The sequence below is a fragment of the Podarcis cretensis genome (genome assembly GCF_951804945.1).
Source record: "Podarcis cretensis genome assembly, chromosome: 7".
Classification (NCBI taxonomy): domain Eukaryota; kingdom Metazoa; phylum Chordata; class Lepidosauria; order Squamata; family Lacertidae; genus Podarcis; species Podarcis cretensis.
The window spans coordinates 25,827,220-25,855,176 of NC_137176.1; the positions used below are offsets into that span (position 1 = coordinate 25,827,220).

The 27,957-nt window shown below is 44.5% G+C and overlaps 1 protein-coding gene across 2 annotated transcripts in view; it reads left to right on the forward strand.

Annotated features, from left to right (window-relative positions):
* Positions 1 to 507: 507 nt before the first annotated feature.
* The window catches only part of GMDS (GDP-mannose 4,6-dehydratase), a 297,379-nt gene continuing 269,929 nt past the window's right edge, over positions 508 to 27,957 (forward strand). The window contains exon 1 of one of the 2 annotated variants that reach the window (XM_079985072.1): positions 508 to 1,151. In XM_079985072.1, coding sequence (XP_079841198.1) covers positions 1,044 to 1,151 — 108 coding nt within the window. In that variant the 5' untranslated portion in view covers positions 508 to 1,043. The remainder of the gene's footprint in view (positions 1,152 to 27,957) is intronic. The other variant, XM_079985071.1, reaches the window with a different exon arrangement.

Genomic DNA, 27,957 nt, shown 5'->3' on the forward strand with positions numbered 1-27,957 from the left:
ATATCCCGAAATCTTCCCGACGCAACTTCAAAAAACATGAAAAAACTTCACTTGCCTGCAGTTTACTCCTCCGCTCGTAGAGGGCGCTGAGCCTCCCTCCCCCAGCTCCCTCACGCTCCCTGTTCTGGACCCATCAAGGACGCGCGGACTCTCTTCCCTCCCTTCGCGTCATCAAAACCAAGGAAGTCCCCACTTCTGGCTCCGCCCCCCTCCCTCAGCCGGAGCAAAGCCGGCTGTGGCGAGTCCTCTTGCAGCCCCTCCCTCCTTTCACCTCCTCCGCCACGTCACCCAATCGCCGCCCACCGCTCGCTTCTAGCAAACCTTTTCGCCGCACGGTGATGACTCGCCCGCTTCCTCCTGCCTCGCGGGAGGGAGGGGGAGCAAAAGCGGCGCCTCTCGTGATTGGCTGACGGAGGAGGCGCCTGCCGCTGTTTTTCAAGAAGCGGAAACGGAGTGTGGGGGGAAGAAGAACGAGGCCGGCTGGCCGGTCCCACACCTTATATCCCCTCGTGGCTCTTAAAGGGACCCCGCTGCAAGAGTTCCGGGGGGGGGGGGACGCAAAGGGGAGGCAAAAAGGAAAGGAGCACCTGAGGCCCGCTCACCTTTACCTAGGGGGCGAAAAGGCGGGAGAGAGTGGGTGGCAGTGTAAAGACACACACACCACAGGCTCCCCATGCATGTTGGCCCCGACCTTCCCGCCCTGCACGAGAAACCTTTAATTTTTTGGTCGAGGTGAGGTGGCTTTTTGCATCCAATGGGCACCTTGGCAAAGCAAATATCCGGCCATGGAAGCCAGCCAAGTCCCCCCACCCTGCCTCAGGTAATAGGTGATGCCCCCTCTACCTGGAGCCTGCAAGCGCCCCTGTGAGCACAGCTGAGGGGATACTTGGCTGCTGCTGCTGCTGCCCTCGAAACGAGCGCGTGGGGCGACACGCCTTCTCCGCAGTAACTGCTCACACGTCCTCGCCGCCACCCCGCTCCTTCCTTCCCCCTTGTGTGCCACGGCATCTGTAAACTGCTGCAGCCCCTCCCCTGCCAGGGCCATGGCTCATTCCCAGCATCAGGAAGACACCTGCTCGAGCTTGGCGACAGAGAACTGTGCAGATATGAGCCCCAGGAAAGTCGCCCTCGTCACTGGCATCACGGGCCAGGTAAGTGCAGCCCAGTCTCTTATTACTATACGATAATCTTTATTGTCATTGTCCCATACAGAACAACGAAATTGAAAAAAGCTACATCAGACGTTCAAAAACCAACAAGCCTGCTATCCTAGCCTGGTTAGCCCCCTAAAAACTCTGATACCCCATAATTAAATACAATATACTCCTGTAGAGACTACCTTACGCTGCGTTTAAAACCAAAATCACATTTGAATAGAAACTGTTTCTCAGGCAGCTAGTCCTAGTCTTTATAACCCTGTACCTTCTTCCAGAAGGCAGAAACTGAATTATTATTATCATCATCAGTGCTTTTTTTTCTAAAAAGAATATGTTTAGGGGTACTCCCATTTTGACTCAAGAAAATCACTGTTTTATAGTTCAAATTGGGAAAAACACATGCAGTAAATGGACAAGTGGACAAAGATTCACAAAATGTTTAGGGGGTGTACGTACCCCTGTGTCCCCCCAGAAAAAAGCACTGATGATGATGAAGCCTAGTCCCACCTGACCTGTTTATTTCTGTTGTGGAAGGTATCATGGAACATCTGCCTTACCAAAACTGAATTTGGCGTTGGGGGAGGAAAGGGAGAGGGGAATCAGTGCAAATGAGTTTCACTGAACCGACGTGATACGTTTCCTTTGTGAAACCTGAACCTGAAATACTAATCACACCAGTGCAGTTATGAGTTTCAAGGCTAAATGTTTCTGTGGTGGACGTATAGGTGTTTGTTAGCAGCTATGTGAGATGTCAAGCAGCCACCAGAAGTCTACTTCAGATCCTTCAACTGGAGATGCTAGTGACTGGACCTTATACAATACATGTGCTTTATTACTGAAGGGTTGCTCAGTTGGTGGAGCATAACTCATGAGACACTTAAGGTTGTGGGTTTGAGTCCCACGTAGCGGGTTGAACTAGATGATCCTTGTGTTCCAACTCTATGATTATATTAGCTCTGAGTTGTGGGTGACCTCTTTCATAAAATGTTGTATTAAATACTGCATATGTACAACCCCCCCCCGCCCCACATTTTTATTGTCTTGTTATACATCGCACTATAGTCTCTATGTGGAAGAGCTTGTTCTGAGTAAAAATGCATAATGTGGGAAATAAACCATAAGTGTGCACTCAGTTCTATGGTAGCACTAGTCTCTTGTTCTTTTAGTAGTTGCAAGAACTGAAGAACTGGGCTGTCAGCAGCCTGTTGTAGTCAGGTTATGTTGTATGTTACATACACTTTTTAAAGTGTGCTTAACATTGCTGCTTTTATTTTGAAGGAAAAGCTGCTAATTAGCAGGTGTTACAGTGAAGGCAAGTGACTACAATATATAGCATTTTTTCTTTCCCTCCCTTTTCTCTGCTGCTAATAAACTTTAGTTCTATTAGTCAAGATATATACATAACTCATTTTTGATATATTTTAATAGCCATAATTTGTATTTCTAATGTGATGGATGTGCCTGTTTTTGTTAGCAGGTTCTGAGAATCCCTTCTGTACCAAGCTGAGGGGTGTGTGTGGATTGGGCAGGGGTGCTCCTCCACACAGTCTCTTCTGCTTGCCAGTTGGGTGGCTTGATGCTGTGGATATGATGATGGCCACCATCCTAGTTGGATGGGGAAGGAATTTGGATTGCTCTCTTGGTCATTCTTAGAGAAGACCCATTGAATCAAGGTGATTTAAGTTAGTCATGACTAACTTAAATCCCACTGATTTCAATGGGTCTAGTCTACGTATGATTTACAGTATAATCCTTGTCATATCTACTCAGAAGTACATCTTATTGAATTAAATGGGCTGTACTCCATTGGTAAGTGGAGTTAGGATTGCAGCCTAAGTCTGGATCCAATCCAGTCTATGTAAGTTAGTTGAATTGTGCCCAAAGAGAACTATTTATTTGTTTAATTATAAGGGGACTGTTAACAGACAGCACCAGCAACATGTCAAAGCCATGGGGCCTAGGCCAATACTTTGTTAATCTATAATCCAACCCTCATCAAAATGACCTGTATCTCTATTGTTATAAATATTAAATCACACACACAGAGCCAAGCACAGTTATTTTCACAGTTCTACAATCTCTCTGCAGACCATCTGAATGGAGTGTAATGTTATGTTATCCCATCTCCAGCTGGAAGTACATACAACAGCTTAATTCTTTTAAAAAATACACTGTGTGGTATCCAACACTCATGTTCTGCCAGCACACACAACTTGTGCTAGCGGGAAGGAACCTTGCCTTCCTTTCCTCCTGTCTGTGCCTTCAAAGTTAGCTACAGACGGTGGTTGGGAGACCCTCCAAAGATGATTTGGGGGTGTGTGGGGAGAGAAGAGGAAACAGAAGAGCTGCTGCACCAGCAGAACCTTGCTGATGATGCTTTGGATACAACCCATTCCTTACTTGACAGAATTGTGTGACTTATTGTGAAATGCAAACTGGCTAGCGTTCCTTTTATGACATATTCAAGATTACAATATGTTATCACTGGTACTGTTTGCCTTTAACAGGATATGCACCGGATGCCCAGCAGTATAAAGTGTTCGACAAGATTATAATCAGTATTGTAAACCTGCTGGAAGCACAAAAGTATACATATTCAGAAATTCATGTACTAAAACTTTAATTTTGTAGCTCTGTCTCACAAGTATGAAGTGTAACAGTGACAAATGAATTTGAAAATACATGATTCGTGGTCATTCCCATCTTCTACATGTTTACTCAGATGTATATTCCACTGTTCTGAGTGGCACTCATTTTCCATATTGGCTTCAAGTATCTAGTTGTCCCCTCAACTCACACTTTTCTCTTTTTCAATTACATTACTCGCCCATGTGCTCCCTCATAGTCTTTCATACTATTTTCTATGTTAGAACAAGCTTCCCCTTTTAGTTCATTCAGCTAAACCTCTTTCTCTTTCAATTGTTTTTACAAACCCTTTCCATATACAAATCATTTCGCAGAGAACTCTAGACTCATTCCACCCTGGACAAAACCAAGGCCTTTTTCTAAGGTGCATGACAAGAAACTAGATTAGTCCACCCCTAACTGTATTACATTCTTCTGGGCTCCAAGGTTATAGTTATACCTACAAGGAAGTTACATATTTGTTCTAGCATTTGATATTTTAAGAGATTGCTCAAAGTTTATATGACAGGTTCTCCCAAACAATCCTGGGATAATTTCCTGATTTGTTAACTGACAATATGCTAAAGTTCACATTTGGATATAAAGGGGGAAATCTGCCTGGATTTTCATTCTGAAGCTAACATATGACAGCACGAACACTCTACCCCCCCACTAGCTCCTCGTGTCCTAGATGGGTTTATGAAGACTTGAACCATCATCTGAACCAGGCTACAGAATATGCTTGATAAAATGTTGTTCTCATTCAAGCTGATTAAGCTTTTTCCTTTATCTCCATTGTGCTAAAATGTTAGTCTTGAGATTCAGCAGCCTTGTGTTTCACTTGCTGGAAAGGATTAGATACAACGCAGGTGGCGCTGTGGGTTAAAGCCTCAGCGCCTAGGGCTTGCCGATCGAAAGGTCGGCGGTTCGAATCCCTGCGGCGGGGTGCGCTCCCGCTGCTCGGTCCCAGCGCCTGCCAACCTAGCAGTTCGAAAGCACCCCCGGGTGCAAGTAGATAAATAGGGACCGCTTACCAGCGGGAAGGTAAACGGCGTTTCCGTGTGCGGCTCTGGCTCGCCAGAGCAGCGATGTCACGCTGGCCACGTGACCCGGAAGTGTCTCCGGACAGCGCTGGCCCCTGGCCTCTTAAGTGAGATGGGTGCACAACCCCAGAGTCTGTCAAGACTGGCCCGTACGGGCAGGGGTACCTTTACCTTTTAAGCTAACCAAAGTTTATTCATAATATTTCAGTAAAATATTGAAGAAGCCTTCCAGGATTGTGAAGAAGAAGGAAGCAAAACATTAGCAACAAGTACTGTATATGTTAAAAAACATAAAATATTAACTTTGTTACTGGTAAAAACACATTTGTTTCCATTTACTAAGGGACATTGTTACAGTTAACAAATCAAGTCACTTTTCAAACAGCACATAATTTGTAACTGTTCTACAGATGGGTATAGTTTACCAAAGAAGTAGGTTTTCTAATACCGGCCATGTAAATTGGCTGTCTATGGCTTGCTAAAGCGGCATTACTATAAGCAATCAGACTTGATCACGTACATAAATGTACAGAGAGTCTCTGAAAGCTCGTCGCAATAAGAACACTGACACTCCAGAGCACTCATGGAGTTGACAAGCCAGTTTGGTCAAAAACTGTATTAAACATTAACCTTCTAAAGGTAAAGGTAAAGGTACCCCTGCCCGTACGGGCCAGTCTTGACAGACTCTGGGGTTGTGCGCCCATCTCACTTAAGAGGCCAGGGGCCAGCGCTGTCCGGAGACACTTCCGGGTCACGTGGCCAGCGTGACATCGCTGCTCTGGCCAGAGCCAGAGCCAGAGCCAGAGCCGCACACGGAAACGCCGTTTACCTTCCCGCTGGTAAGCGGTCCCTATTTATCTACTTGCACCCGGAGGTGCTTTCGAACTGCTAGGTTGGCAGGCGCTGGGACCGAGCAGCGGGAGCGCACATTAACCTTCTACTATACTCCAAACATATTAATATTTATGTCTTACTTCACTTCACCCCACGCCACCCCACGTTCATTTTTTTCCCTTTTAAGGGCTTTGAATGCATTACTGGGCAGATACAGTGGTATCTCGGGTTACATACACTTCAGGTTACATATGCTTCAGGTTACAGACTCCACCAACCCAGAAATAGTACCTTGGGTTAAGAACTTTGCTTCAGGACAAGAACAGAAATTGTGCTGCGGCAGCAGTGGGAGGCCCCTTTAGCTAAAGTGGTGCTTCAGGTTAAGAACAGTTTCAGGTTAAGAACGCACCTCCACCTCCAGAACGAATTAAGTACTTGACCCGAGGTACCACCGTACTAAGAAGTATAGTATTTGAGCTCCTTGGTCTCAGTTTTTGCTTACCACAAAACAAACTGAAAACCTTTCAATATCTGGAATACAGTGGTACCTCGGGTTAAGTACTTAATTCGTTCTGGAGGTCCGTTCTTAACCTGAAACTGTTCTTAACCTGAAGCACCACTTTAGCTAATGGGGCATCCCGTTGCTGCCGCGCCACCAGAGCACGATTTCTGTTCTCATCCTGAAGCAAACTTCTTAACCCGAGGTAATATTTCTGAGTTAGCGGAGTCTGTAACCTGAAGCGTATGTAACCTGAAGCGTATGTAACCCAAGGTACCACTGTAGTAGCAAATGTGGTGCCATGGTGGAGAGAGTAAGAATTCTGGGTTAAAAGTTAAGCTAGTATGGGCAGGCAATGTGCATATTTGGGGCAGGGAAGATGCAACTCCTCTAGATTTGTGGATTGGAAATGTCATCGTTCCTCAATGTAGCTTTTGTTCAGTGGCAAGCACAAAGTGCAGCAGTGACTCCAAAACTCCCTTCTTCCCTACCCCAGGACTCCAGTCACTGGAAAGATGGCCATTATGCACAGTACATGCGGAATATGTGAGTCTCCCAGTTGCGTGCGGTCAGTGGACTAGAGGGACTAGGCTAGTCCCATAAATGTTCCCCTGGTGGTGGTGTCTCCTTCCAAAGCCTGGGAATCTTCTGCTTGATTTACGGAGGGAGATGTGATGTTCTGAGGGGTCTAAGAGCCCTTCTGCCTACCTGGCTTTGGGAAGGAGGCAGGAGGGCTCCAGCAACCTGTCAGAGGCCTGGTGCCTCCTTCCCAAAGCCTGGGAAATTTCAGCCTGGCTTAGAGAGGGAGGCACAATGCTCACATGTGTGACGTTCGCTCCCCATCACCCTGCAAGCTGGCACCTCTGGCCCTAACTGTTCCCCTATGAGAAATTTCACCGCACACCACTGAGTCACACCTAAGCTGCTGGCTGGTCTGAAGGCTCTGCTTTGCTTCTGTGTCGAATTCAGGAATTTGTTTCTTCATGTGGCAGCCCAAGTACTGGTCACAACGCAATCAACTTTTGATCACCATTGCTTACTGTGGCATTTGCCCGTTCTTTTTTAAAATGTCAGTACAGGGGGAGAGAAAGAGTTAATAGGTAGACCAATAGAAAAGCCAGAGGAGGAGCCTACCTGTTTATAAAAGGGCTTAGCCTGAGATTTGGGTTATTTGGTTTCAGTTGGTTGGTAGGTTGGAAAAGCAGTTGGCAGACAATTGGAAACAGAGAGACAGTTAGTGCAGTTGGTTCTTGTGTGAGGGGAGGTAGAAGAGTTAGAGATAGGCTAAAATAAGACTAAGAAGGTAAAGAGTAACAACGTTTTGAATGCAGTTAAAGTTTATTTGTGTTTGCAATAAACTACACTCTTCTTTGTTAAGAACCTGACTGAGACTAAGTGATTTACTGGGGAGGACCTGGTTGGTGGCAGCGGATTAGTGGTGTACGCATCAATAGTCCGTGAGATGACTGGGGGCTCCGTACAAACACCACACTTACCATGGGGAAGGGCTGTAGCTTAGTGGCAGAGCATCTGCCTTGCATGCAGAGGGTCCCAGGTTAAATTCCTGGCATCTCCAGGTATGGCTGGAGGAGATTCCTGCCTAAAACCCTGGAGAGCTGATGCCAATCAGTGGGGACAGTACTCACCTAGTTGGACCAATGGTTTGACACAATGCAAAGCAACTTCTTAGGTTCCTAGAGTCAATTAAGATTTCACTTCCTGGATAGGAATATAGTGGTAACTCTGTTTGTGGACAGGGTCCGTTCTGGAGCTCCGGTTGGATCCCAAGGTTTCCACAACCAGAGGGACCACTTTTGTCCATTTGCGTGCGGCAGCAGACCGCTTATGTGCATGCACATGGAGCAGTAGAGCACTTCTGCACATGCATGCACAGTGAAACACTTCTGGGTTTGCTGCTATCACACCCCAAAGTTTATGTTACCCGAGGGTAACATAAGCCGAGGTGCTACTGTATATTATACCAAGCTGTTGGTGTCACTGCAGATGATGATGATGATAATTTTATTATTTATAACCTGGCTGTGTTTATAATCTGGCTGGGTTGTCCCAGATAACTGAAGCCACTCAGATAACTGAAATTCAATTCATATCTTAATTTTCTGGTGATCTGTGAATGGAGAAATGCCGAGACAGAAAAGTTTGGCGAGGCCATTATTTATCTACCGGACTTGAATTTGATGTTTCCTTTTTACTAGTGTGGAGAATCTTACTTGTAATTTCTTTTGAAAGTAAGTCAAGAATAGGTATTCAAGGTTTAGTGTAGTGTTAATATAAAATGAAGTATTGTTTTCTGTTGCAAGAGCAGTGTCTGGGTGCGCTGTCCACTGACCATATCCCAGGAAGCTTTAAGAATTTGTGCTGCTTGATCCAATCTGTCACTTGATGCCTAGCTATAGCCCTTCCTGGAGAGAGAAGGCTTAGCAACTGTGATCCATGCTCTAATAACTTCTCCTCTGAATAATTGCAGAGTGTTCTGTATGGGGCTTCCATTCAAGGTGGTGTGGAATTCAGCTGCAAGGGTACTTACAGGTGTGACTTGGAGAGCTTGCGTAACACCTGTTCTGAGGGAACTTCACTGCCTGCCTGTCCACTTTAGGCCCTTGTCAAGGTCTTGGTCTTTGAAATATAAAGCCCTATGCACCTGCGGTCCCATATACCTGACAGATCACCTCACCCCAGACAGACCAAAACAGAAAAAGCATTCACTCATAGAGTCTCTGTTAACAATTCAGCCACCCTCAGAGGTTTGAGGAGTGGTAGCATGTGGAAGAGCCTTCTTAGTAGTGGCTCCCAAGTTATAAAATTTCCCTTGATTGTGTGTCCCGCGCATACTTTGTACACATTTCTGTGGTGTGCCAAGGTGCAACTTTTCACCCAGGCTGAAATGGGGATAGATGGATGTGAAGTTTCCCTTTTGTATCTGACACTGTATTTTATTTTAGGTTTGTGTGCAATATTTTTGTTTTTGTTTTTAGATAAGAGTAATTTTATTCTTACTGTATCCAGTCTTGGAAAGGGCTGGGAACCAATATAACAAAGAAAGAAATATTATTTTGAGGGAATATATCTGCAATACTGCTACATATTAAGGAAAATAAATAGTTAACATTTTAAGTTTTAGGTTAGGTTGGGTTCTTCTTTTGGTAAACAACTATACTTGCTATGTGTTAGATATAACCTATATTTTAAATAGAAATGGGAGGAATGTTCCATAATTTGGTGTCTAGACAGGGGAGATACACTTCCTTTTATGAAACTTGATTTCTTTAAAACTGGTTTAGAGTTGCTCAGGTATGCTGGATACAGAGCTGCTAAAGTTACTTCAGTGTTTTCCTGGAGTGCTAAAGAATCTTGGTACTTTTTAAACAATATGCTGTATAACATCATCTAACTTCTGCAGTATGGTGAGATGAAAAGTAGGATGCAAGTCAAAGGTAGATTTCTTGCTGGTTTGTGTATAATGGATGCTGTGTGTGTGTGTGTGTGTGTGTGTGTGTTAACTATTTTAGGAAACTCATGTTGATATGGGTGAGTGTACTAGCCAGGAATCGGAAGCCTGCCTACTGGAAGGAAGACTACTAGGTTTTGAGGGTTTGATTATAAATATTGTTTGTTACCGAAGGGTGTCTTACAAACATACGGTGAAAGAAGGGCATAGTCATGTTTAATTCTTAGATTTGAGAATCTAAGGCTACAGATTGTGACTATTCTTTTTTGCTCGTGGAAGGAATACATTATGTACTTCTTTTACTCTGTCTTGCTTTACTCTTTTCTCATATTTGTTCCAAGTTTATTTTAAGGTTTCTCTGTGATTGCTGTGACTCTGCACCAATTAATTTCGGTTTTGACTTTAGACACAAGGAATCTAAAAATAAGCATGAAAAATAGTTTCTCTTCTACTGCTCAAGTTGTGATTTATCCCTATGCAAATAATATACAATTTTTACCAGAATTTCATTGATACCTCATTATATTTATCAAATGAAAACAACGATTAATAAAAATAATTTGTAAGTGTTGAAGATAGTTGGTCTATAAAATTTTTTGTTTCTTATTCATATACTGTATTTACTCGAATTTAATGCTCACCTTTTTTGGCCAAATTATGTTGCGAAAATTAAGGTGCACATTAGATTTGATGGCACATTTACATTTCTCAGCGAATACTTTTTTTGGTTTCAAGGTTCTGAAAATTGAGGTGCGCATTAGATTCTATGGTGCAATAGAATCGAGTAAATACAGTATTTGAATAGAAACTGCTAATGCTTTGTGGCAAGGCAACACATTAGCTCATTACAATTTTTGATGATAGAGTTCAAAATTGTGCTCTTTATTCTGAAATCCAGAGCTGGTGTAGGTATGTATGTTTGTAGCCTGTGAAGTCTGCAAACAATTTATCTCACAAATCTCTATACCTACAATACGAGAAGGAAAGAACTTTTGTATTCCCGTTTCTTCATCAGTGAATTAGTTCTTAAATGCAGCTAATTACTCTCATCTCAAAATCTAGACACCCCTGTTTTGGATTATGAGTTCAGAAATAGTTGTGCATATTCTATCAGAGGAGGACCAGATGCTTTTAAAAAGTACTTTACCTTTGGCTTCTCACTTCCAAACTAATGGAAGGAGAGCAAAGTTGTCTGTTACTGGCTGACTAGCAACTATGGAAGAATGGAGGACATCTAGTAAAATGTTGTTAGGGTTGTAACTTAAAGCAAAGCATGTGGTTTTGGGTGAAAAACATGGGGGAAACATATTTGCCCGTTTGCCTTTTTTCAGTTTTGAATTCTATGTACTTAAGTGGTTGTTACAAACTAATTCCTATCTATCCTGCTTTTCCCCTTTCCTATAAGGTTTCACTGAGACTCCAGGACTTTAGTCAATTTGCTTCTGTGTTCATCACAAATTTGTAATATGTACTAAATGCTGACCTGCTGTATGATGCATAACATGGCATCTTGGAAGGAGGGAAAACAGCAAATGTTTCTCTTGGCTGTTTCTGAAAGATTTCACCGAGAGACCCAAAAGAAGCTCTTCACCTGATTTAAAATATAGGTGGAGAAAACACATCTTAATTGGTGAAGACAATAAGTAATTAACTGCCCATCTATAGAGTTGTTGTGTCTGATTCAGAGTGCTTGCATATCTTTGGGAATTTACAAGCAAATGTTCTGCCAGGACAAACTTTTCTGCCCCTGATAGTACTTGATGGTGAAGACACATCTGATGAAGAAGGCCAGTCTCACTTCATTCCATGCAATTTCTGGAGATATGAGTCATTTCAGCTGGTACCTGACATCTTCTCTTTCTGGGTAGTTAGTAAATATTTTGAAGACTTCCACCAGGCTATTTGATTTCTCAAAGGAGGAAGAAATCATGATAATCACTCTCATTCTCATAATTTATTTGTAACTTCTCTAAATATTGTCTGATCCAGACAAACAGTCCAGAAGGGACCACTTTGAATGGTATTGAAAGCCACTGAGCAAAATCATTGACAAATGAAAATAAGTATTAATCTATTATTAACCTCTTTCCAATGTGACAATTTTTCACAAAGGTTATCACCGAGTTATTTGCTGCTATTAACACTAGTGTAATGGTATTGTGTGGTTACTCGTGCGTAAACTGCCTCCACTTCGATTAGGTGGTTTGCTCAAACATGTTCAGGGTTAGAGCTCGCCCTCCGTGACCTGTTAGTCACTTGCAGAATCTGCCAGTGGGCGTTTCTTGAATCTCTTCCAGCATAAAAGCTGCTTGACCCCAAGTCTCCGCCTATGTTCCCTGCGCGGAACGCGTCTGCGCAAGTAAGGGGATGGCAAGGGCGTGCCAGCGCTCTCTCCGCTGGTTTCGGTTGAAGGGTCTTGGAGCCCTGACACCGATTCCTCCATCTCCTCTCTATTGGTGTCACACTGAATTCCTTCCCCCCGACTGGTTCCCTCTCCGGCATCGCTCTGGAGCCCTGCCTCCGCTTTTCGCTCTGATGTCAGTTCCCTGACATCCACCTCCCCCCCAGGACCCCCTCCACCCCCGGCCTGACCCGGTGATGTGACCTTGTCCCCACCTTCAGCCGACGATGCAGGGAACCCTCGAAAGGAGCTGTCGTCATCGTCCGAGGACTCAAACCCCGCTTCCCACCCGCCCCGGTTTCTGACGGGAGGGGCTTCCCAATCTGATTCCTCCTCTCCTGATGACTCCCCTCCTTCCTCTGGCGACTCTGGAAAACCCACAAAATCCTCCTCATCATCATCGGTGGTGGCAAATTGCTCCTCCCAGAATCTCTCCAGAGGTTTGGGCTTCCTCGGATACCTGTTGTGGAACTCTTCCACTAGATACCCACCATCTATTTCCCCTTCTGGAACCCACGTGTTTTCTGACTCGGGCTCCCCCTCCCACGCTACTAGATATTCCACCTGCCGCCCCCGCCACCGCGAATCCAGGATCTCCATTATCTGCTGGTGGTGTTCCTTCTCTTCCAGGGGTGGGTGTCTGAGCCCTTCTCCTACCTCCCGGACTCTCCGCTCCCCTCGGTATGGCGAGAGCAGTGACCTATGAAATACCGGGTGGATTTTCATGTTGTCTGGCAACTTGAGCCTGAATGCCACCGGGTTGACTTGGTGTATCACCTCGAAAGGCCCCAGCCGCTTCGGCCGGAGTTTCTTACACCCACCCTTGAAGGGCAATCCTTGAGTGGATAACCACACCCGGTCCCCCACCCTAATGGTCTCCCCTTCCCGGCGACGTTTATCCGCTTGCCTCTTGTACTCTTCCTTGGCCCTTTCCAGATTCATCTTAAGCTGCTGGTGCAGTGCTTCCATTTCTTCCACGAACTGCTCTGCGGCGGGCACGCTCCACTCTTCCTCCCCCCTCCCGGGAAAGGCCCTGGGGTGACACCCATAATTAGCCAAGAATGGGCTCATCCCCGTGGACACATGCTCCGCATTGTTATACGCAAACTCGGCCAGTGCTAGCTTATCTACCCAGTCGTTCTGCCTCTCGTTGACGTAACAGCGGAGATATTGCTGCAATATGCTGTTTGCCCTCTCTGCCTGCCCGTTAGTTTCCGGGTGCCTCGCCGTCGAGAATCCCACCTCCACCTGCAATAAGCTCATAAGCTTCCTCCAGAACCTCGAGGTAAATTGTTTCCCTCGATCAGAGATAACCCTTGAAGGAGCTCCATGCAACCTGAAGATGTGAGTAACAAACAGTTGTGCGGTTTCCTCGGCTGTCACCGCATGAGAGCATGATATAAAATGGCACATCTTAGTTAGCAGATCTACTACTACCATGACTGCTGTCTTACCTCTGGATTTGGGCAAATCTGTCATGAAATCTATTGATACCACCTCCCAGGGTCTCCCCGGCGTGGGCAAGGGTTCTAGTAACCCTGCCGGGGCTGCCCGCTCCCCCTTGGCTCTTTGGCAGCGGTCACACCCTCGTACATACTCTCGTACATCTTCCCTCACCTTCGGCCACCAAAACTCCCTAGTGACCAGTAACATGGTCTTGTGTTGCCCAAAGTGTCCCGCTGTAGGGTTGTCGTGAAGTTGTCGGAGCACCCTTTCCCGTAAGGCCCCCCCGGGCACATACATTGCTCCCTTGTAATACAGTAACCCTTCCCTTACCTCGAAGTCCCCCCGGTCTCTCCCATTTTCCCTTAGTTCCTGATTCTGGTTTGGGCAAATTCATCCTGGCGAATCAACTCGGTTAGTTCTCGTTTCCCAACCAACGCCCCCCCACAAACCCATCGTTCCTCAGGGAACACATGTCGAGCGTCCGGTGGTCTTCCTCCTTCCGTGTACTCTGGTTTCCGTGAAAGCGCGTCTGCTCTCACGTTCTCTTGCCCTGGCACGTACTTGATCTCAAAGAAGAACTTGGAGAACTCCTGTGCCCACCGAATCTGTCGCTGGTTGAGCACTCGCGCTGTCCTCCAGTATTCCAAGTTCTTGTGGTCAGTGCAAACCTGGATCTTGTGCTGAGCCCCTATCAGGAGATGTCTCCACTGGCGAAACGCGGCATAAATAGCTAACAGTTCACGATCGTACACCGTGTAGTTCTGTTCCGATTCGTTCAGCTTCCTTGAGTAGAAGGCGCACGGCCTCCATGTGTCTTGGGCCGGTCCCGGCTGGAGCAACACCACTCCTATCGCTCTGTCCGACGCGTCGGTCTCTAGCCTCATCGGTTTCTGCAGATCCACGTGCAGGAGCTGTTCCTCCGAGGCGAACGCCTGCTTTAGCCCCTCGAAGGCACGTTGGGCCCCTTCCGTCCAGACGAACTTCTTTTTGCTACTGAGACAATCCGTGATGGGTGCGGTTAAGTGGGCGAAGTTCTTGATGAACTTCCGGTAGAAGTTGCTGAACCCTAGGAACCTCTGCACATCCTTCCGGGTTTTGGGAGCCTTCCATTCCAGCACTGCCTGCACCTTGCCGGGGTCCATGGCTAGACCTCTGTCTGACAACCTGTATCCCAGAAATTCCACTTCCTTGGCGTGAAACTGGCACTTTTCCAGCTTGACCCACAGTTGGTGCTCTCGTAGCCTTTTCAGCACTTCCCTGACGTCCTGGACATGCTGTTTTTCATTGTCCGAATAGATCAGGACGTCGTCCAGAAATGCTACGCAGTTCTTGTACAGCAGGGGACCCAGCACATGGTGCATGAAGCTTTGAAAACAGGCAGAGCCTGACTGTAATCCAAATGGCATAACTAAATATTCAAAGGCCCCCAGGGGGGTGAACATGGTGGTTTTCCATTCGTCCCCCTCTCTCATTCGAATCAGATTGTAGGCCTCCCTAAGGTCCAGCTTGGTAAAAATCTTACCCTTCCTTACCCTGGTCAGAATATCATCAATTCTGGGCATTGGGAAGGTCACGGGTTCTGATACCAGGTTTAATCTTCGAAAGTCCACGATGAGCCTCAGCTGATCCGTGTTTTTTTTATCCACAAAAAACACAGGGCTGCCCCCCACTGCCTTAGATTCTCTTATAAACCCCCTTTTCAAGTTCTTGTCTATAAAGTCTCGCAACTCCTGCATCTCTCTGTCGGACATGGCATACAGCTTACCCACCGGCAGCTGTGCTCCAGGGAGAAGGTTGATTTGGCAGTCGAAGGGCCTATGTGGCGGCAGCCTGTCCGCTTCCCTCTCGCTGAAGACCTCTTGTAAGTCTGCGTACTGTGGCGGCACCTTCCCTTTCTGCTCCAGCGTGGTTGCTGCTGCTCTGGCCAACCTCACCCTGGGCTTCTCCCCTCCTAGACAGTGTTCCAAACAGTGGGCTGACCCGAAGGTGACCGTGCGTTGGTGCCACGCCACCACTGGATCATGTAGCACTAGCCAGCTCATCCCCAGTATTATTGGGGGTCCCGCCAGTGTGGCCACATGAAAGGCTATGGTTTCTGTGTGCCTGGACACACTCATTCTCATAGGCGGGGTTTGATGTGTCACCTCTCCCCCTAGCAACTCTCTGCCATCTATCGTGGTGACTTGGAGTGGGAAATCCAGTGGCAGCAAGTGGATCTGGTGCTCCAGCGCAAACTCCTTACTAAAAAAATTACAGGAGCTCCCTGAGTCCAACATTGCCTTCACCTTGACTGGGTGCCCATTTGGGAGTTCTAGCGTCACCTCTATCGCTATAGAAACCTTGGGTGGGTCCGGTTGGGGCACTTCAATTAGTTGCTCGCTTGGCTGCTGCGCCCCCCTGTGGGCAGTCAAGCGCTGGCGTTTTCCTGCACCTTGTCTTCTGCCCCCTCCCCCTCATTTCCAGCGGCCCCCACCATCCCTTGCCAAGCCTTTCTTTGTGGGCAGACCCTGGCAAAGTGTCCTGGCCGTTGGCAGAGGAAACATTTCTTGGAGTTTCTCCCAGCCTTTGCTTCCCTTTTGACTATTTGTTGGGCGCTCGGCACCTCGCGTGCGCGCGCCCCATCAATTTCCATTGGCACCACGTTATTGGAAGGCTGCCTTGGCATCTCAGGAATGCGGTAGTCAGGGCAACGCTCCCCTCTCCCTTCCCGCCTTTCCAAAGCGCGCGCTTCCTGGCGAGAGCCTATCGCCAGCGCAGATTTTGTCAGCTGATCCATAGTCTCCGGGCGGCGCGCGCGGGAGAGCTCATCTTTAACGGCTGGGGACAACCCCTCCTCAAACAGCATTCGTATGGGCGGGCTGTCCATATCCCATTCGAGCCTGTGTATTAGCATCGCAAAGCGGGACCAATAGTCTCTAACGGAAAGGTCCCCCTGCTTACATCTCATCAGCTCCCGTTGGGTCACACTCTCCCCCAATTGGCTGGAATATATAGCGTCCATCGCCTGAAAAAACTTCCGGACGTCCTTCATGGCGGGGTTATGCGCGGCCATTAGGGGTCTAACCCATTCCCTCGCGCTGCCCTCAAGATGCCCCACGATGTAAGCCACTTGCGCCGCCTCGTCAGCAAAATCATCATGCTGCAGCTGCAGTGCGTACTCTATTTCTGTCCGGAATCCATTATATTCTTGGGGTTTTCCCCCAAACTTGTGTACCAGTCCGGGCACCTTCTTTGCCACTGGGGTGGGTCTCACCTGCGCGTCCTGGGTGCGCCTCTCGTCCAGCCGCGCCATCAGCAGTGCTACATGCCGTTCCAGCTCCTGGTTCCTCTTCACCAGGTCCTGCGCCCCCGCAGCTGCCTCTGCTGCCCCGGCGCCTCCTGTCTGGCTCATGTTTCCACTGCTTACTCACGAGTAACAGCAAGTGACTGGCAGATTGCTGTAATGGTATTGTGTGGTTACTCGTGCGTAAACTGCCTCCACTTCGATTAGGTGGTTTGCTCAAACATGTTCAGGGTTAGAGCTCGCCCTCCGTGACCTGTTAGTCACTTGCAGAATCTGCCAGTGGGCGTTTCTTGAATCTCTTCCAGCATAAAAGCTGCTTGACCCCAAGTCTCCGCCTATGTTCCCTGCGCGGAACGCATCTGCGCAAGTAAGGGGATGGCAAGGGCGTGCCAGCGCTCTCTCCGCTGGTTTCGGTTGAAGGGTCTTGGAGCCCTGACACCGATTCCTCCATCTCCTCTCTATTGGTGTCACACTGAATTCCTTCCCCCCGACTGGTTCCCTCTCCGGCATCGCTCTGGAGCCCTGCCTCCGCTTTTCGCTCTGATGTCAGTTCCCTGACAACTAGTCAAGAAGAAAAGAAAGGGGGGAAGACGCTGGGTTACCCAGTATTAACCCACCTGTAATGAAATATCTTTTCATGAGGCTCAGTTAACCTTATGTCTATGTATTACTATAAAAGCAAGTTATTTTAAACTACTTTAACAATTGTATATGACTTCCCTATCAGTTAAGTCAAATATATCCAAGCAAAGATAAGGGTAAGAGGTGTGGGCAGTGGTTGACTTTACTGATGTATAGAAGAATAAGAAAAAGTCCAATTCTCAGTCTTCTGGAAGAGGATGTAACTTGTGTTATAAACCAATGGAATTTCTATAACCATTAATGATTTTATTACATTTATTTACACATCATTTTTGCCCCTTGCCCTTCTTCCAGTAGGAGCACCCATAGGTCTAACAAAGTAAAGAAAATACAAGTCAAACATCAATATAAGCTTCAAAGTTTAGAAATATATCCTATATCATTTTTAAAAGTCTAATCAAACTGTTACAAATCATCATCAGGAAGTACTGTACCAGAACTAACCAACACTCAAATAAGAGGCAAATGCCTGGGTAAAAAAAATGTTAACAAGGTACACTGTAAGAAAAGAGAACTTGTCTGGAATTTGCAAACTACAGCTAAACTTTTAGTAGCTCAGCGGGGTGTGTCAGTCACTGTCTCTTAAAGTCACTGAATAAAATTTGGAAAGTGTTAATAAATATAGGATATTTTCTTTGATATAAATTTATATCCATGTGACTGCCAAAGCCTCCAGGGTTGTTGGTTGGTGTCATTTGTTGGTTGATTTTCCGTCATATTAATTATATCAATATCAATTTATGTCATAACTGTCTAAGTGTGATTACCATATTGGCCCAAATATAATCCGCACCCAAATATAAGCCGCACCTTTAAAATTCAAGGGTGAAAAGGAAAAAAAGACAATACCCGAATATAAGCCGCTCCCTTAAAATTCCACAGGCATTCACACCTGTTCCGTTTTACCGCATGTCTGTTTCAGCGGTGATATCGTAAAAGCCATTTTTTTGTGAGACTGAAAATTTAAGCCGCACTTTAAATTTTCACGGTCTGAATTTGGAAAAAAAAAGGGAGGCTTATATTCAGGCCAATACGGTATGTCTAACTGTATAATCATATTTATGTATTTTTGTAACTTCTGTTAACTTTTGTAGTAATTAAAAGCTAGAGCTGCTGATAAATCAAGTGTGGCTGGGAGGATGAATTTGGAAACTTTTGCTTTTTTTTAACCTGGTCCCCCCCCCCCCAAATTTGGGACTGAGTGTTCAAAACAAGCCAACTTCAACTTACTGGTTATGGAACTGGCTTGTTGAGATTAACTATTGTTAAATGATGCTCCCTGGTTTGGTTAAAGCAACAAGCTGGGGTTAGCTAACAGTGCATGCATATGCTTCAAACTTCATTTGGTTTGTGATAAGCAATTAAGAAAGTACTGGAAAGTTTCAAGGTCCTCTTCTAAGCCACGGGGGGGGGGGGGAGGAGGCATGTGTAAGCCTAACCATGGTTTAATGTTGCATCCAACTATAGCTACTGTGCTAGTCTCCCAGTACATTGCAATCAACTCAACTAGTCTGTTGCAAAACTGGGCTTGTAGCTAGACTGGCTACAAGGAACTGGATAATTAATGCCCTTCAAGAATTCCCGAAGTTCAGCCTGTTGCTGTACACTTGACTATGTTTTCTATGAAAGGGATATTGGAAGCCGAGTGAATATTTTCAGGATTAGGGTTTAAGAGAGGATCCTGTTTGAATCCAAATGTGTCTTTCCCTTGGCAGAAGTGCTCTTCCTATCACAGAAGAGTTGTTTTCAACCTGTGTGAGGAAATTGAACCCAAATTGAGCGAAGTTCTGACTGGCACTTCATAATCTCCTGTGTATGTCTTTGCACAACTGTTTTGTGAATTGATTTGAGCTTCATTATTTTTTTAATTCGGGTTCGCAACTCCAATGTGGTGGTATTGCATTGAAAGAACTATTGTGCAAGAGTTTACACAACAGCACTAATGCAGCTTTCTTCTTCAGATTGGAACTATTAACTACCTTTCAGTCAGCCCCTCAGCTTCCAACATACAGTGGTACCTTGGGTTAGGAACGTATTCATTCTGGAGGTCCGTTCTTAACCTGAAACTGTTCTTAACCTGAGGTACCACTTTTAGCTAATAGGGCCTCCCATTGCTGCTGTGCTGCTGCCGTGCACTCTCTGTTCTCATCCTGAAGCAAAGTTCTTAACCCAAGGTACTATTTCTGGGTTAGCAGAGTCTGTAACCTGAAGCGTCTGTAACCAGAGGTACCACTGTAATAGGCCTCCATGTGATGTCCACATGTTTAAATTTATTTATTGTTTACAGGCTTTAGTGGAGATTAGGTTCTGTATTTAACTTGCCTTACATTGAGCAAAAGACAAAAAAAAAAAAGTGGCTGAAGGCTGGATTTCAATAATGTACTATAGTATTCTAAGAAATTACTTAATCATATAATGGTTATTTATATCATTGTTCTTAGAGACAGCCCTTCTAAATACCCTTTAACACTAAGCTTAATAGGAAGCAAGTTCTTTTGAAATCAGGGCTTTACTTTAGTGTAATGCCCATTATCAATTTTTGCAGGCCTTTTGACCACTATAGGCGAAGGCACTCTCTTGAAAGCGCTGGCAGCAGGAGAACAATTTATATTTTGCATTTTGAACTGTATCCAGTCTTTTGGGGCATGGTATAATTCACGTGCCCTTAAGAGAGAATAATTTTATGTTTTACATCTTGGATATGAGAACTCATTTCTTTAAGAAATGAATCACTAATACTATTTCTGTTTAGATTGGATAGGTATTGAAGGCCAAGAAGGAAGGTTTATGGTCAGATTTATCACGCAGATCGCGAGAGGTGGTAATATCCAGCGCTTACTGTGAAACACTTAGATTCACAATGTAGCTTTTGAAACAGTCCATCCGTAGTGTAACCTGTATCCTACAGCAGGTTTCCAGAAGCAAATGAAATGTTGCTTTATTACCACAGTATTGCTGAATTTTACTATGTGTGAATTCTGTAATGTCAAATTGCCACCTGGGAGGGTAGAGGTGAGATCCTGTTCAAGAATATATACTGAATACCTCTGCAGTGAAACAAACATGCCACCAGATGGCTCAAGAATATAGGTCGGAAAATGTTGGAAAGCTCGCTTTCCACTTTGTGTTATTGTATCATTCTTTAAATATTTGAACCATTATAGAAACTATTGTTTTGCACAATATGTTTCATTATACTACACCATTTGAAAACAAGTTATTTTACATTTTCAGTTCATTTTTCCTGCACAACCTATAAGCCGCAGATGGGTGGGGGGACTAAATTAAAACTTATGCATAAAGATCTGTTGTGACTGGACTGAAATCTTGATGTGAATGTGTAAGACAAAAAATAAACTAAGCTCAGTCTTCAAAACGATTGTGGTTTTTGGGTAGGTGTGCAACGATACCCATTGGTTAACCTGAATAAACATCACAACTCTGCCTAAAATCCTTGATTTGATTTTTAGCCTTGGCCTTGACCACATCAGATACTGGTAACCAACTCATCCAAGCCATACCTGAACAGAAATCATTCTACCAATGCTGTCCATTTAAGGACCAACTAATATGGTTTCTAAATATGGCAGTTGTCTGGTTCCCATAATAACAGTTTGCAAAATGACCTCAAAATCACTCATTCTTGTATTTTCCTTTCTGATGATGGCTGGATTTCCTGACTTAATTTTTCACTTTGAGAGAGGAGGAAGACTTTGCAGGCAAAAAAAAAAAGCTAAATTCCCACTACAAGTGGTTTTTTAAAAGCTTTCTTAGGAAAGCATTGAATATCTTCAAAATGTAAGATAAAAATGTCCAAAGCTATATGTAGCTGCAGAAGCATAAAATAGTTGCTCTTTGCCCATGGACAAACCAGCCTGAACCCGAGGAGACCCAAGGCTTTTCCTTTGTTCTACGATGGAAGACCTTTGTTCTAGAAGACCTTCTATTTATTTATTTCATTTATGTATTTAAAAACTGCCAACTCGTTCAAAAAGAGCACGGTGGTTTACAATAGAACCATTATTATAAAATAATAGAATGCAGAACAAATGACCAACACCTGGATCAAATTAATTCTCTTAAAATGCTTGGTGAAACAGAAACACTTTCAGCAGGCAGTGGCGTATCAGAACTTTGAGTGCCTGTCTGATTTGAGTGGGAACTTCCAGCTTTCACTCTGTTTTAGTTTCCAGTTGGTTTTAATGTATGTCCTTTTCTTGGTAAGTTGTTTGAGTTGCTTATTATAAAAGAAAGCAATAAGTCAAATGAGAGTACTAGCAGTGTTCCAAAGCACTGGCACGTAAAGCATTAGTTTAGAAATGAATTAGTTTGAATGTTTTAAGTAGTTTTTTTTAAAACTGATAATTTTATTGTATTATTCTTTTCGTAAACCGCTTGACTGTTTTTCACAGTCAGGTGGTATGTACACTTTATGAAATAAATAAACTGGTATGAAGTCACTGGGGTGCAGCCAAGGTGGATGCTCCAGATGATCGCAGCGATCTGGTTGGTGTATACAGGAACAGGCAGTCCTTCAGGTAGGCTGGTCTTTGCTGTTTGGGGCATTACACACTAACAATAAAGCCTTTAACTTGACTTGATGCTGTGTAGGCAGCCAGAGTTTTTAGCAGACTTTGTAGCACCAATGTTACTGATATATTCATAAGCTACTTTATAGTTTGTACACACCACTTGTGGCAACTTTTTCTTGAGAGGTGATTATATAAGTACTACAGATAAATACATGGATTCTTTTTTGAAAAAACAAGCTTATTTTCAAAGGGTAAGGTATACCTTTCTACCTAGTCTACAACAGTGTAGATTATTTGTGAAGTTATACAAGTGGCATGCACTGTTATAACCAAAGCACATCAACCTGCTATATAATTTTAGCTCCACTTCACCTAGTTGGTGCATGGGGCTAGGACTCAAGAAGTCATGGATTCAGATCCCTGTACTGCAAAGTATATTGAGCCACTCACTGTCTACCAGCCTAACCAGGGTTGTTGTGATGGTAAAAGAATATTGGGGTGGGGGGGGGAACTATATATGTCACTATATATGGTGGAGGGATGGGATAGAAATCTAACTCATAAAATAGCTATTATTTGTATGAGTTGTGTGCCGTTGCTTGGGAAAGCGCATGAACAGCCGAAGTCTCTTTTAATATTATCAAATGATTGAAGTACATTGCTTGACTTGAAGCATATGAATGGTTCTGGTGGTTTCCAAGATAGACATCTGCCAAAGTATGTTTCTAAGTTATTGGCTGCTTCAACTACTTTCCAGGTGTGGAATGTATGGAAAGTCATCGGTGCAACTGAATAGAAAAGTGTAGTTTGGTTTTGTCATCAGATATTAGAGGATTTACACTTCTCTGTGTGACAAGTCTTGTTGCTGTTTGGCTAGCTTGCAAATCTGTGCAGATTATTCACATCCAGAGAACTGCAAAAAAGGTTGCCTTGAAAATGTCTGTGGTCCTACTTACATTCTGATGTTTTTCCATTAATATCCTAAACTGGTGCTGTAGTTAACATTGGTTATAAGTGTAATTTTAAGCTTACCTTCTGGTTCATGGAAAGTTAATTTCCAGCTATTTCCAGACCTTTGTGATTGGTAAATATTTTTAACCATAGCATTCAGAAATTGTTCTTTTCCTTGCTGCCAGATACTTCATACCATGATGCAACTCTTCTGTTATTAAACAGCAAGAAAGTAATCTTTCTTAGCAGGATCATAACTGAAGTAGTACACATTTTTCTCATTAACATAGACTTCTTAACATCACATATTACATTCAGCTGGGAGATGTGGCTCCTGTTGTATATATCTTAGATGAAATGTGCCTTTCGGCATTTTTAATGTCATGGACCTAGAATTCTGATCTTAACATTGATCAAACTTTCATGATAAATTAATCTATAATTATAATACAGAATTCGTTAACCCGTTAATATTTTTAAGTAAGGTTGTGAACAAGGATATTAAGGGATATCACCAATTACGAGCATTCTAGTTCAGTGGTGCCCCGCAAGATGAATGCCTCGCAAGATGAAAAACCCGCTAGACGAAAGGGTTTTCCATTTTGGAGGTGCTTCGCAAAACGAATTTCCCTATGGGCTTGCTTCGCAAGACGAAATGTCTTGTGAGTTTTTCTGACTCCCCCCCCTTCCCCCCTTTTTCTAAGCCGCTTATCCGCTTATCCGCTAATCCGCTAAGCTGATAAGCCGCTAAAAGCCGCTAAACCGCTAATAGCGCTAATCCGCTAAGCTGTCAATGGGCTTGCTTCGCAAGACAAAAAAACCGCTAGATGAAGAGAATTGCGGAACGAATTCTTTTCGTCTTGTGAGGCACCACTGTATACCTAGCAGATGCAATTTAAAATAGTTCTAACATTTGACAGTGTTGCAAAACTTCATACAATGCTGCGTGGAATAAATGAATTCCTTGTACAATTCCGTTGAGAGATGATGATGCCTTCCAACATATTTTGATTGCTTTACCCTGCTAAGTAAACTGGATAGACTCACAGCCCGTGAATTGTTTGCCATTTGAACAATTTATTTTCTGCTCTTTGAGAATGCTGAAACTACATACCTCCTGTAACTGCTTTGTGTCTGAAGAGGTTCACTGATAAAATTTATTAATGGAATTCCAGGCAGTGAGCAAGTGGATAGGAGAGCAAGAGGTTGGACTTGTAAAACAATTTATTACCAAGAGAAGGGTGGTCTTCTGTCAAGGGTAAGGAAAGCTAACTTGTTAAACCACATAACTGAATAACTGGGGATCTAAAACCCTATAGATTAAACAGAGAAGCTATGTCAGTAAATTTCAGTATAAAAGCCAGAGAACAACACAGTTAAACATGTCGGTAGCTGTTCACTCCAAGCCCTAGTCACTAGTGCATTAGAATTTGTTGTTCCTCAGTACTTTTCCTTCTTTTTGTGGTCTGCTAATATTCTGCAGCTTTTCAGGTCTGTATCCTAAGTGCCTAGTCAGGGATATGAAGAGCCTTTCAGGTACTCATAGGGGCTTCTGCATGTGCTCCAGGTTTCCACATTAATTCCCTGACTGCATCATCATCTCATGCTGTGCGGCAGTGGTTTCCTAACAACTCTTAAGTTTGTGGACAAGCAATTGGAAAGTGTAGGCCCAGCAGTGGGGAACATTCAGCCTGCAGGCTTAATTAGACCTGCCAAGTCTCTCCATTTGGCCCATGAGGCTGTTTAGCTCAAGCCACCCTCACCTTTCCTACAGCTGATATTGTATACCATAGCTGGGTCAAAAGGGGGGTTGAAAAATCAGCTGATCCGCAGTGCTTGCAAAGTGCTGTGCTTTCCCCCTTTTAGTTTGATTTCAGCCCACACAGGCAAAATGACACCAGGTGATATACAGGTGGGCATGCTTGCCTATCTGTCAAACATGGCCCCAGTGTAGGTGGTCCGTGGTCAAGAGGAGTCTCAGCCACCTTGCTACATGCATATAAGTTGCAAGCATAATTCAGGTTCTATAGCGCAGCCTCTCCAATTCATGCCTGTCATCAGAGTCTGTAAAGTCAGAGTTGTTGTATTAAACTAGTTTTATTTATTACATATAGCATCATAGAATCAGAGAGTTGGAAGGGACCCTGAGGGTCATCTAGTCCAGTCCCCTGCAATGCAACTAAACTGAACTAAACTAAAGCATCCATAACAGATGACCATCCAACCTCTGCTTAATAACCTCCCAGGAAGGAGAGTCCATCACCTTCCGACGGAGTCTGCTCCATTGTCAAACAGCTCTTACTGTCAGGAAGTTCTTCCTGGTGTTTAGAACAGAACCTACTTTATTGTAACTTGAACCCATTGGTTCAGGTCCTATCCTCCAGAGCAGGAGAAGACAAGCTTGCTCCATTTTCCATGTGACAGTCCTTCATATTTGAAGGTGACTATCATATCACCTCGGGACGCAGGTGGCGCTGTGGGTTAAAGCCTCAGTGCCTAGGGCTTGCCGATCGAAAGGTCGGCGGTTCGAATCCCTGCGGCGGGGTGCGCTCCCGCTGCTCGGTCCCAGCGCCTGCCAACCTAGCAGTTCGAAAGCACCTCCGGGTGCAAGTAGATAAATAGGGACCGCTTACCAGCGGGAAGGTAAACGGCGTTTCCGTGTCTGGCTCTGGCTCTGGCTCTGGCTCTGGCCAGAGCAGCGATGTCACGCTGGCCACGTGACCCGGAAGTGTCTCCGGACAGCGCTGGCCCCTGGCCTCTTAAGTGAGATGGGTGCACAACCCCAGAGTCTGTCAAGACTGGCCCGTACGGGCAGGGGTACCTTTACCTTTACCTATCATATCACCTCACAGTCTCCTCATTCCCAGGTTAAACATACCCAACTCTCTTAACTGTTCCTCATCAGGCTTAGTTTCTTGATCATCTTGGTTGCCCTCCTCTGCGCACATTCCAGCTTATCAATATTGTTCTTAAATCATGTCTTCCAGAACTGGACACAGTACTCCAGGTGTTGTCTGACCAAGGCAGAATAGAGTGGTACTATTACTTCCCTTGATCTGGACACTAGACTTCTGATGATGCAGCCTAGAATAGCATCACATTTTTTTTGCTGCTGCATCACACTGATGACTCATGTTAAGCTTGTGGTCTTTATGACTCTTAGTACTTTTCACATGTACTATTGGTAAACCAGGTGTCCATCAACTTATATTTGTTCAGTTGGTTTTTCTTGCCTAAGTGTGGAAGCCGACATTTATTCCTATTGAAATTCGTTTGTTCATTTTGGCCCAGTTCTCCAATTTGTTAAGGTCGTATTGAATCCCAGTTCTGTCTTCTGCAGCATTAGCTACTTCCTCCTAGTTTGGTGTCATCTGCAAATTTGATTAGAACCCCCTCAATTCCTTTATCCAAGTCATTTATAAAGACATTGAACAACAAGGGGCCTTGTCACTTTTTTTCTAGGATGCTGAGGAACCATTTGTTAGCACTCTTTGGTCAGTCAACCAGCTTTATGAAACAGACAGGCATATCTGTTGCGTCCTTTTAGTGCCTATGCAGTAGTCAGGGTAGTTTACAATTCTTAGCAGCATAAACTTAAAACTCTAAAAATCTTGCTGGAACCAAAGGACTTTTAAAAAGGTAAAGGACCCCTGACAGTTGAGTCCAGTCGTGAATGACTCTGGGGTTGCGACGCTCATCTTGCTATACTGGCCGAGGGAGCCAACGTTTATCTGCAGACAGTTTTTCCGGGTCATGTGGCCAGCATGACTAAGCCGCTTCTGGCAAAACCACAGCAGTGCACGGAAACACTGTTTACCTTCCCGCCACAGTGGTACCTATTTATCTACTTGCACTTTGATGTGCTTCGAACTGCTAGGTGGGCAGGAGCTGGGACCGAGCAACGGGAGCTCACCCCGTTGTGGGGATTCAAACCACCGACCTTCCAATTGGCAAGTCCTAGGCCAAAACCCATTGCCGAAAGGCCAAGAAGGGTGAGGCAAGGTGAACATCCCTAGAGTGGAAGTGCCACAGTCTAAGAGCTGAGAAGGATCTGCCTCAGGTAATTGTTTACCGTTGCTCAGTGTAATATGCAGCAGGACCTTGAAGCAGAGCCTTTTTATATATGGGTATGTTCACAGTAGGGACCTTGATATATCCTGAACCCTTTCAGGACAGGGCTAGCCAATGTGATACTGCACTACAGTTCCCATCATCCTTGATGATTGGCCATATCGGCCAGGCCTGATGTAATTAGTAGCCATACGGCATCTGGAAGGCAACCTGTTGGCTCAACTCTGGAGGGATTTTTTCATCTGGAACTCACTGGGACTCAGTTCTGACACCTTTCAAGTGGGCGCCGTTGCCATTCCAAGAGAATGAGGGAGGTGCTCATGGTGAATTCCAGCACCTCTTTTTCTAGAAAAATATCACTGGCTAAACCTAATTTGGTGTTTTAGAGATCAAAACCAGCAGAGACAAGTGGCACCGAGAGGGACTTTTCCCTCGCAAGAATTTGTCTTCTTTTGTAGCTGTTAGGTTCACAGGTGTATTGAATGTCAAACCCATTCTCTCACAACTGAGGAAATAAGATGTTTCCTTTGAAAAACTGAGGGAGTAGTTGGTGAAATGTCTCCAAAATGAATTCTAGACTGCTGATTGAGTTTGCTAACACAGGACATCCCCCTACCCTTTAATTATTTTAGCCAGAAGAGGAAACCCAGCTTTCCTTTTACAGCCATTCCAATAGACACATTAAATAGTTTCCACAAATACAATTCAGCCCTTTAAATAATCTTGCATCTTTGTTTAAAATAGAATAGTATCTCCACTAATGTATTGGAGATCCTGCCTTTGAGTCTAAACAATTGTTTATGCATGTGTAGAAGTAATTGCCTTGTGTAGAAGTAATTACTAGTGTGAGAGATTTGCACAATATATATCCAAATTAAATTTTTAATCAAATTTATCATTATATTCCCTAATCAAGCTGATAATGTGTTTTAATATAAAGCAGCTTAATTTTTTTCAGTACATTTAAATTAACTTTCATATTGTTTCCATCTTGGATTGAGAAG